This window comes from Leptopilina heterotoma, unplaced genomic scaffold, assembly GCF_015476425.1.
Source record: "Leptopilina heterotoma isolate Lh14 unplaced genomic scaffold, ASM1547642v1 Lhet_456, whole genome shotgun sequence".
NCBI lineage: Eukaryota > Metazoa > Arthropoda > Insecta > Hymenoptera > Figitidae > Leptopilina > Leptopilina heterotoma.
Genome location: NW_025111090.1, coordinates 390,612 through 402,479, shown reverse-complemented (window position 1 = coordinate 402,479; position 11,868 = coordinate 390,612). Strand labels below are relative to the sequence as shown.

The 11,868-nt window shown below is 30.2% G+C and overlaps 1 protein-coding gene across 1 annotated transcript; it reads right to left on the bottom strand.

Moving 5' to 3' along the window:
* Window positions 1–6,269: 6,269 nt before the first annotated feature.
* Window positions 6,270–6,782, bottom strand: LOC122507266 (tropomyosin A-like). Its single transcript, XM_043619883.1, has 2 exons — window positions 6,757–6,782; window positions 6,270–6,676 (listed from the first exon to the last, which is right to left on the bottom strand). The coding sequence occupies exons 1-2, from the start codon at window positions 6,776–6,778 to the stop codon at window positions 6,270–6,272; spliced, it is 429 nt and encodes a 142-aa protein (XP_043475818.1). The 5' UTR covers window positions 6,779–6,782.
* Window positions 6,783–11,868: the final 5,086 nt, after the last annotated feature.

Sequence of the window (11,868 nt, the reverse complement as noted above, 5' to 3'; positions counted from 1 at the left end):
ATATGCTCACTCATGAGAAATTTTTATGAGTATTAGAAGAATCTTCTAAATAAAGTATTTCGAAAGAAATTAGCTACTCGACTTCTTAATCGTCTTTGAATTGATAATTCACGTCTCCAGATTTCTCTTTCGTAAATGACTGCTATTCTTTCAAAATATCTAGTTTCAAAAATTTGATCCAGAAATGGTGCTCCTAATATACCGATAATTTCTGTATCACTATGAGAATAAGCGTCAACTTCAAATCTCAAAGAAAAATCACTAAATTCTATTATTGTATTTCCAATAGTATGAATCGCACCTTGTCGAAATATATTTGAATTATTACGTTCTATGTATACAAATGATGCTATTGCTGATTGTTGTATTAAATTTATCGATAAGGTGTGATCTATTAAAAAGTTACCTCTATGTAAATTGAAACAACCCGAAATCAATTCAACGTAAGGGTAATTATGTTGATTATAACTTAGATTTGAAAAATAACTACTCATTTAATTTTCGAATTTATATTTTTATTAAAATTTTTGTTACAATTCTTTATTTTTATTTAAAAATTGCTCCGTATTAGTTAATAATTTTTCGAAAAATTTTGAAAATTCTTGATTTGAATTTAATTTTCGTACTTCTAATAAATTATCAGTATATTCGACTTGTTTTTGTTGAAAGCGTTTCTGATTTCTTTTTCCTCCTCTATTTCTTAATGTATCGTTATTTTGCATGATCTTAAACTGCAAATAAAGACATTTTGTCTTTGATTATAAGAAATTTAAATTATTGTTAAAGTAGTATGTTTGATTATGGAATTTTATTAAGGAAAAAGCCTCTACTTCTTTAAAGTTAAAATTCGCCGATCGGCGTAAAAATAACTCAAAAGTAGGCCTCAAACTTAACAAAATTTGAGAAGCTCTTTATTTTAACAATTTCGCCGATCAGCGTAAAATGATAAAATCAAGAACTTGTGTTTTAATAAAGTTAGTTGTCCTAATAACAAATTCGCCGATCAGCGTAAAATGCCATTAGTAAAATCGAAATTCGCCAAAAGGCGTAAGAACGATTTTATACAACTTGTTCTTTTATTACTTTAAGTGATTGTTGTATAATGTGTTTTGTGTAATTAATAATTTACTTGAAAAGAATGTTGTTAGAGCGTCAATTAAATTTTTCTTTATTCTAAGTGTTGTAAGTGTTTAACTTGCACCTTGTAAAAGGAAAGAATAGTGTTGCGTATAACTCCGATCCGCGAGCAGAAATCAACAATCCTAAGTGTTAAAACTTAACAACTCGCACAATAACCGAGTACAACTCGAACTGCAATTGCCGGTTAAAGAAAGAATAATTTGAATTATTAATTAACACTCCTAAATTTTTGAAATTTTGAATTTAATACTTTATAACAGGAAATGTTATAGTTGTCTAACAAAAGTGACGAATCCCACCGCTGCCACCAAATCAGCTGTTACATCCCGAGCAGAAGGCAAGGTTTTAAGGTTAGGTTAAAGAATTTGGGAGGAATGGTAGGCTGATTATGGTCAAGTTGGTAAAGCTTGACCTTTATTTTTAAGTAGGATCGTTTGTACTTGTCAAAACTACGGGTTTTGAGTTACAACAACATAAATATTCCCTTTTTATAATTTATTTAAATATTAAATAGTATGATTACAATAATTATACAATTATTACTTACTTTTAATTACAGGTTTATTCGTAGATTTCAATAATAGCGCAGGTCGTTATAAGTTTGGTTTTCAACAGTTGTTTCAATTGAATGAAACTAAGAAAGTTTGTTATGTTACACTTATGTAACTTTCACAACTTATTAATGTTTTTGCGTTTGTTTCAAGAGTTAAATACCGTTTCTAAGTGTTACTTATCGTCACTTGCACCTATTTAAGGAAAGAAACTTGTTTCTAAGTGTGAGAAAAGCAACTTGCACAATAATTGAGTACAATTCGGTCTGCAATTGCCAATTAGAGAAAGAATTGGTGAAAAACTACAATTAATGAAACTTGACACGCAAAATACGACAGTTAATTCATTTAAATAATTGATTCTAAGTGTAAAATTGCTTTTCTTGCACCTTTTACGGAAAGAAACTTGTTTCTAAGTGAAAAACAAAATTGACTTGCACAAAAACCGAGTACAACTCGAACTGCAGTTGCCGATTAGAGAAAGAATACAAAATTTAATGAAAAACTGAAGGGTCGCTCTACAATGACTATTGGTCTTATTAACCGCACCGGAACTTTTGACAATTATCGATGGAGAAGCTTTCGTTTATATACGCTAAAATGAGTAAAAGTGGGAGAGTTTATAGCTAATTATGGGGATAAAGTATGTTGCCTTCTTAGAATTTACATTTCTGCTTATTATAGTCCTATTTATAGTTTGATTTTAAGAAGAATCACATCCATCGACAATTGGTCAGTACTTTTGCCCCATATATGGAAAAGTGAAGCTCGAGTTACACGCAGTGATTCCTAGAACTCGGGTTGCGCAACTAGGTCACAGCGAGCGAGTTCGAGCTTGAGGTAGTACTGATGCAACGCATTCCTTTCTATTTTGGTCAAGTTTTACCTCTTATATGGAAAAGTGAAGCTTGAGTTACACGCAGTGATTCCTAGAACTCGGGTTGCGCAACTAGGTCACAGCGAGCGAGTTCGAGCTTGAGGTAGTACTGATGCAACGCATTCCTTCCTATTTTTATCAATTTTTACCTCTTGCTTTGTTTTTCTCCATATAAAGTTTCAATTTTGATTACATCTCAATTTCGGACTTTAAAGTCTTTTTAACACGCGTATTATATATCAAATTAAAAGATACTTGCATTCCTTTAACCTTTCGTTACATCGCAGATACACAAAACATATCCTTTACTATCTTATCAAAGCAAAAATGTATCTGGGATGTAACAAACAGATTTAATTTTTGCAGAAATTCAATTATATTCAAAAATTTTTTCATTTCTCCTCACAATTTCAATTATCTTTATACATATCAAAATTCTTCGGCAAAATTCAATTACTATTCAACATTTTTTAAAAAAATCTGTTCAACATTTCAATTATCTTTCCGAATAATAAAATTCTTCTCCAAAATTCAATTATTTGTAAAGAAATTGAATAAAATTCTTGTCAAAATTTCAATTATCTTTAAAAATAATAAAATCCATCCTAGAAATTCAATTATTTTCAAAAGTAATAAAACTCTTTGCAGAAATTCAATTATTTTCAAATTTTTTTTAAATTTCTCGTCAAAATTATCATTATCTTCACAAATAATAAAATTCATCATGGAAATTTAATTATTTTCAGTAGTTCTGATAAAATTTTTTGCAAAGTTCAATTATCTTCAAAAGAAAGAAAATACTTCGCAGAAATTCAATTATTTTCATATTTTTTTTTAAATTTCTCGTCAAAATTTTATTTATCTTCATAAATAATAGAATTTATCCTGGAAATTTAATTATTTTTAAATGTTCTGATAAAATTCTTTGCAAAATTCAATTACTTTCAGGATCTTTCAGAATTTTTATAAAATTTTTTGCAAAATTCAATTATTTTCATAAATAACTAAAATTCATCAAAAGAATTTAATTATTTTCAAAAGAAATAGAATTCTTCTTAGAAATTCAATTATGTTAACATTTTTTTAAAAATTTCCTTTAAAATTTCAATTATCTTTATAAATAATATAAAAATTTTTCGAAATACTATTATTTTCACAAATTTTAATTAAATTCTTCTTAAAATTCAATTATTTTCAGGAATTATTTACAGCAATTATTTGCAGTAATTTTAATACAATTTTTGGCAAAATTCAATAATTTTTATAAATAACCAATGTTCAACACAATAATTAAATTATTTTCACAAGTAATAGATTGCTTCTCAAAAATTCCAGTATTTTCAAACCACTTTGTAAAATTCTAGGCAAAATTTCAATTATTTCGAAAAAAAATTTCTCAATTCAATGATTTTCAATATTTACTATTTTTATAATAATTCTCAAAAGAATTCAATTATTAAGAAAACAAATTTTGTTAAAATTCTACGAAAATATTTAATTACTTTTATGAATAATAGAAAATTTAATAAAACAAGTATAATTATTTAAAAAAGAATTGTCATACATTGTATCGATAAAAAATAAATTTTAAAAAAATTCTTCAAATTCTTTATGAGAATTGAATTTTAACCAACATAGAATTATTATATAAATTATTTATTTTTGTATTTAAATAATTGTATAGAATTTTCTAATAAAAATTAAGTTAAAAATTAATTTCCTTTTTAAATTTTAGATAATAATTTAATATTAAAAGCATTATAGCATGAATTTTGAGAAATAATTCAATATTTGAAAAGGTTTCATATTAAAATCTTTTAAATTTTCAATTTTTTATACTTTTAATTGAGGCTTCGAATCTTAAAAATAATAAAATTCCCAGGTAGAAATTTGTCAAGTATTACTTATTTCCTTCCAGTAGCTGTAGAGTCGAGAGCGAGTTTCACTTGCAAAGACAATCTGTCCAGTCCTGAATAAGTGACTGGCCAGTTTCACTGGATAAAAACAATTCCCCTTTGTGAACAGTACTTTTGTCAAGTTACTGACCAGAAAATCTGATCATAATCGTGACAAGAATTTATTTCCAGACACTGGCCAGTCACTAATTTAAAGAATTATTTAAGGTTCCATCTAGAAAAACTGGTCCATCACTGATCAGAAAAACTTGCCGAATTCTATTAAAAGAATTATTCTAGATTTTTCCGAATCTCTAGTCAGAAAATCTTGACACTATCAAAAAATCAGTCAGAGAAGCAGGCGCAATGTGCCTACATCATAGGGTTTCGTGGCCTAAAATGACAAAAAAATAAAATAAATATTAATTTATTTAGAAATTTTTTTTGTACTTAAGATTGAAAATTTCTTTTTATTACCATAGTAACGGTTGCCATGGAAACGGTTGTTATGGCAACCATTACTATATCAACGGTTGCCATGGCAACGGTTGTTATGTTGTCTTAAGACTTAATACATAAGACGTAAGAACTACGGACGGACACCGAAGTCTCGCTATAAGGGTTTTGGCCCTTGGCCACGAAACCCTAAAAAAGAAACTGCTGATACAGAAACTGACCAGTTACTAAGGAAAAAACAAAGCACCAGTCCCATAAAAATACACACTTATAATAATTTATAATTAGATATTAAAAATAATCTTTATGTTCCATAGGGTCAAAAACAGAAAAGTCTAAAGTAACTTTATTTAAAAGTTATGATCGTTTCACTGTCACATTACTAATGTTTACATTTTTCTAAATTTTGACAAGATAAGACGTCAAGTCTCTGACAAGTGACTAAACAGTTTATCTGGTCATGATTTTTGACCATTACTTCTGACAAGTCACTGTCCAGAAATTCTGGTCACAATCGGAATAGAACTTCAGTTCTTAAACTTGTAGTTATGCTAAGTTACTATCTGATCACAGTGGATGCGTGGTAACGCACATGCGTTGTGTCTCCAGGGTCTATGGTTCGATCCCCCATGCGTGCGAATTTTTCATTCTTACATTTAAGTATTATTGGTAGAGTAATTGTTCATTAGTCTTAAATATTTGAATAAACACAAAAATATAAAAAAATATGTAATTATAAACAAAATAAAAAGAGCTAGAAAATTATATTTTATTATAGATTTTAAGCAGAAAACTGTCCAGTTACTGGTCAGTTACTTGCCAGTCACTGGCCAGATAATCTAACCAGTGACTGCTAAAGCAGCGCGTTACATTTCTAATCAATCACTTGCCAGATTTTCTGGTCAATAACTGGCCAGAATCTAGAAAAACTTCACAGTGACTGGTCATAACAAAGTTAAAATTTCTACCTGGGTTCTTCTTTAAAATTTAATTGTTTGTAAAGAATTTTAATACAATTCTTGTCAAAATTTTAATTATCTTTATAAATAATAAAATTCATCTTAGAAATTCCATTATTTTCGAAAGTAATAAAATTTTCCGCAGAAATTTAATTATTTTCAAAAAATTTTTTAAATTTCTTATCAAGATTATCATTATTGTCTGAAACTATTGTGATGAATATTGTTATTTCTGAAAATAATTGAATTTCTGAAAAGTTTTTTAAAACAAATTATTGTCAGAAATTGAAAAAATTAAAGGTTTTTTAGAATCATTTTTTTTATCTTGAGTTATTGAAAAGAATTGTACTTTTAATTAGTAATAATTACCTTCAGAGAAGACATTTCATCGTCAAAACTTTTTCATGATCGCCTCTGAAAATTCCCCATCTTCTTCAGAATCTCGAAAACTTGGTTCTACCTTTGGTTCAGATTGGGCTTCTACTATTATTTTTTTTGCCTCCTTGATTCTTTTTTCAGCCGCTTCGATCCTTTTATCTAACTCTTCCTTTTCTTTCGCCTGCTGCTTAATTTTTTTAGCGCGCTTAGCACGCTCCTCAAACGCGTCCGCTAGATCCTCCGCATTTTTGGCGCGTTCAAAGGCTGACTTCAACTGTTCCTCAACATCATTCAATTTTTCGGCTGCCTCTTGCGCATATTTCTCAGCCTCTTCCGCGCGTTTCTCCGCCTCTTCAACACGTTCTTTATACTGCCTTAGATCCTTGTCATCATTAGACGTAACATCCGTCGAAATTGATTCTAAAAAATGATAAATTTTAAATAAATACAATTTTCTTAATTTAGTTAAAATTGTAAAAATATAATTAAAAGATATTTACTTCTTCCATTGCGCGTCTCCATAATTAAAATGACTGATCTAAAAAAAATACAAATAAAATTTCATTACAAAATTCTACAAGAATCTAATTATTTAAATACAAACAGATAATTTATTGAATAGCTGAAAGTTACTTAAGGGGTTATGCCACTCTAGGATTTTAAAAAATCGATTTTTATTTTTTTGCATTAAATAGTCCCTTAGGGTATCAGAAATAACATATCGTAGTATTACGGCTAGGGAAAATCTCTAAGTAATTTATTTTCGTAGTTTCGTATTTTCGTAGCAGCGAGGTCCTTTTGTTAGCGCGCTACGGGAGGTGATCTTTGAAGGATCTAGAGCAGGTATAAGGCTACTTTTCTGTCTAAACTATAGTCTATTCTACACAATTTGGCTTCACAAACAGTATGCAAGCGTCTGTTTCAGTCAGTTAGGCATAGTCAAGCATGTGAAGAGCATATTAACTTTAAACTTTAAACGCGATTATCTGAAAACTACATTTTTCGAGTTGGCCGCACTAACAACTCGTACAATTTTCAACCGATTAAGTTCAAACTTCACAAACATCTTCAAAAATATATTTTTTAAGGCATCACGTAGGATTTTTTTTTTATTTTGTATTGTTCATTTGTTATTAACAATTTACTGACGATTTTTTGGTAGAATTTAGAAAGGTTAACTTCAGAAGTGCGCCATTTGACCATGGATCAATATATCGAAAAAATCCTACGTGTTGCTTTAGCTATTGTAATGTACAATAAATAAAAAATTATATACTCAAGATATTTCAAAATTTACGGGAACAGTTGGTGCGGCCACGGACCATATGCGCCACAGAGATGTCGACGGAAAACCCTAACAGCGTCGCCATTTTTCATTAAATTATTATGAAAATTTATATTTTTAAACTTCAAAAGATGTACAATAAACTCCTCATATTCCAATTTTAATTGACTTTATAAATTCTCTGCAAAAAATTCACAAAAAATGCCTATTTTTTCGGTTTCTAGAGTGGCATAACCCCTTAAAATTTAATTTTCATAGAGAATTTTAATAAAATTTTAAAGAATAATTACTTTTTTGAGAAAATCGACTAAAATTGTATTAAAAATATTTATTAACTTTATTAAAAGTTTTAAACAATTTATTTTTTTGAAATAATTTATACAAATATTTAGTTTTAATAATTTAATTTTGCAATGATTTTTATAAAAATAATTGAATTTCGGCTAACAATTTTGCTATTTATAAAGATAACTAAAATTTTGTCAAGATTTTTTTTTAATTTTTGAAAATAATTGAACTTCTGGAAATTTTCGTAAATAACGTTAGATTTCTAAGAATTGAATTGAAACAGTATTAAAAATAATTCAAATTTCTCTTAAGAATTTTATTAGAACACGTGGTTCGCGTTTAAACATAATATTTTAAAATTAATTAAATTAGACGATGTTATTAAATTGACCTAATTAATTCTAACACTTATTTTAAGTAATTGCCAATTCTTACTTTAGTCCACGAACTGTTGACAATAGCCACCAAAATTAAAAAGAAAAAAATTCCTCAATATTATCACTATACGTTCGTTGAGAGAGTCGAGTAACGAGTGACGATTGTTTCAATCTTTCTCATCAAAAAGTGGTTATAAGCAGGCTTTTCATTGGTTCGTTTAAATTCACACATTACTTTATTGCGCCGACTCGCAGCATGTACGATAATGGAGCGTTAACGGATAAATTCCCAATTATTTTTAAGGACGTAAACGAAAAAGGAGAAATTATTGGTAGTGGTCATAGCCTCACTGCAGAAAAGATTAAGAATCGAAATAATAATTTGAATAGATCAAGGTCTTGCCCTTCATTATCAAGTTCTCTCGGAATTAATTCTTCGACCATTCAACGGACACAAATGGCACAAGCTGGTTGTCCTAGGTGGCAGCCAGAACTATTGTTGTCTCCGGAAGTTGCTGAAAAAAAAGAAAATTTCTTTTCTTGTTCAGCACGGAAAATTCTGAGGAATTTAACGGAAATGAAGAACTCGACGAGGAAAGACAAGAATTGTTGCAGATGGATGAAGTTGCCAAGAAAGAAAAAGCAGAAGTGGATTTTGTGGCAACCTACGGCCACCAAAGACAATTTTTAAATAATTTAGTGAGTCCGCCAAATGCATCCGAAATTAGACAAATTTGGCCTATTATTTTCTTCCGAGATTTCTTCTTCTGGCATTATGAAATGCTAACAGGCCACTCGATAAACAATCTGAAAGACCGATTTGCCGAAGTCAGAGAAAAAATATTTGCCTTTGGTCACGCAAAAAATTTATCATCTGAAAATATTTATTCAGATGAAGAAGTATTTCGAATTTTATCGAAATACTTTAAGGAAGACCACAATTCAATGTTTCAAAATTGCCATGTAATTATTTCTCTTTCTAAAAAGATATCTTATACATTTTTAACATTGAAAACAGAAAAAATATATTTATATTATATAAATAATATAAATGGGACGTTCCACGTCAACAGAAACAGAGCTGTGGCCAAAAATTGGCGCAATGAAAAAAAACGTTAAAGGGCTTAAAAAATTCTTACACTCGTGTACTTTCAATAACAGGTGGGCGTTTTTGAAAATCCAAAATGGCGGCTTAATTATAAGCGAACAAAGTCAACAAAATCATGAACCCACAAATAATATCATAAATAAAAATGACAAAATCCATGGAAAAAAATTAAACGAAATTTTTTTTAACGTTTTTGGGGTGGCTTAATACAAATCTTAACTCAGATTTTGATTAGAGTTAAAAGATTAAAAATGGCGGAAGCAAAATGGTGGACAAATTTTAAAACTCCTTAAAATCGCTCAAAATTTGTTACTCGGGGGTTTTCGGGGTCGCTGATTACGAATATGACATCCGATTTCAAAAATTCAAAATGGCGGATCCAACATGGCCGACATTTTTCTTCAAATTCATTGTATTTGCTCAAAACTTGTTACTCTGGGGTTTTCGGGGTCGCTGATTACAAATATGCCATCAGATTTAAAAAATTAAAAATGGCGGATCCAACATGGCCGACATTTTTCTTCAAATTCATTGTATTCGCTCAAAACTTGTTACTCTGGGGTTTTCGGGGTCGCTGATTACAAATATGCCATCAGATTTAAAAAATTAAAAATGGCGGATCCAACATGGTCGACATTCTTTTCTTAACTTCATCGTATTCGCTCAAAACGTGTTACTCGGGGGTTTTCGGGGTCGCTGATTATAAATATGACCTTAGTTTTCAAAAATTCAAAATGTCAGATCCAATTTAATCGGTATTCCAATTTAATATTTTTTATAAGAAATAAAAAGCTGTTTGTACTTTGGCCTTTCTAGTAGCTGAAGCAAATTCTAGTAGCGTTTGAGTATCGTAATATTTTAACCGTTTTATTTGGTTCAATTATAAATCCGTGACAGGATCAGAGATAAAAACCAATTGTGATATGGAGTAGTTTTTTTTGTTCTGGTTCTGTCAAAGAATTGTGTTCGTTCTTGACTATTGTGTTTTTAGGGTTTCGTGGCCACCCGTGTAGAAATTGCCATATTTAGGCTATAACATGGCATGAAACACCTCCCCAGATCGGGCCCAAGTCTGGCCAGACTGGGAAGGTGTTTCATGCCATGTTATGGCCTACACAATGATCAAAAGATCTGGCCCCGATTTGGGTCATGGTTAAATTTCTACACGGGCAAGGACTGAATCCCTTATAGCGAAACTCTGGTGTCCGTCCGCAGTTTTCCCTAACAACCGTTGCCATGGAAACCGTTACTATGGTACTGGTTGTTATGGTAATGGTTGCTATGGTAATGGTTGCTTTGTTTACAGTTGCTATGGCAATGATTGTCATAGCAACGCTTGTTATTGAAATCATTATGTGGAGCTCCTGATTGATTTTATGATTTTTTCTTTGTCTTTTAGACCACGAAACCCCGAAGAGGTAGGCGCAATGCGCCTGCTTCTCTCACTGATTTTTTATCAGGCTTCGTTACATCAATGTACAACCAATTGTAACATGCGATAGTGTTTTTGCTATGATTCTGTCAAATATTTTTGTTTGTTAGATATGATATTTTTTTTTGATTGCCTTCAGCACGTATTTATAATTGAACCAAATAAAACGGTTAAAATATTACGATACTTAAACGCTACTAGAATTTGCTTCAGCTACTAGAAAGAACAAAACTTTAACTCTCTACAAACAGCTTTTTATTGCTTCTAAAAAAATATTAAATTCGAATGTCGGCCATGTTGGATCCGTCATTTTGAATTTTTAAGAACTAAGGTCATATTCGTAATCAGCGACTCCGAAAATCCCTGAGTAACAAGTTTCAAGCGAAATCGATGAATTTTTTAACAAAATGTCGGCCATGTTGGATCCGCCATTTTGAATTTTTTAACTCTGATGGCATATTCGTAATCAGCGACCCCGAAAACCCCCGAGTAACAAGTTTTGAGCGAATACGATGAATTTAAAGAAAAATGTCGGCCATGTTGGATACGCCATTTTGAATTTTCGAAATCCGATGTCATATTCGTAATCAGCGACCCCGAAAACCCCCGAGTAACAAGTTTTAAGCGATTTTAAAGAGTTTTAAAAATTGTCCACCATTTTGGTTCCGCCATTTCGAATTTTGAGATTCTAATCAAAATCTGAGTTAAGATTTGTTTTAAGCGACCCCAAAAACGTTTAAAAAAGTTTTGTTCAATTTTTTTTCTTGAATTTTGCAATTTCTATTAACGATATTATTTGTCGGTTTGTGATTTTGTTGACCTTCTTCGCTTGTAATTAGGCCGCCATTTTGGATTTTCAAAAACGCCCACCTGTTATTGAAAGTACACGAGTGTAAGAATTTTTTAAGCCCTTTAACGTTTTTTTTTATTGCGCCAATTTTTGGCCACAGCTCTGTTTCTGTTGACGTGGAACGTCCCAAATATATTTTTTTTATGTTTTACAGGAAGTAAATTCCATCTTCGACTTTACAGTACCAGCGGATGTATTTAGTTGGGCTGTGCGCATCAGTAAGTATTTCCGAAAATATTAATTATGTAATAAATATTTATTCTTACTCATAA

Excerpts from the sequence above, each read along its gene's own strand:
- LOC122507266 (XM_043619883.1), bottom strand. The coding sequence starts at position 6,778 with ATGGAGACGCGCAATGGAAGAA. Across the intron at positions 6,677-6,756 it reads GGAGACGCGCAATGGAAGAA|AATCAATTTCGACGGATGTT; the intron begins GTAAATATCTTT and ends ATCATTTTTTAG.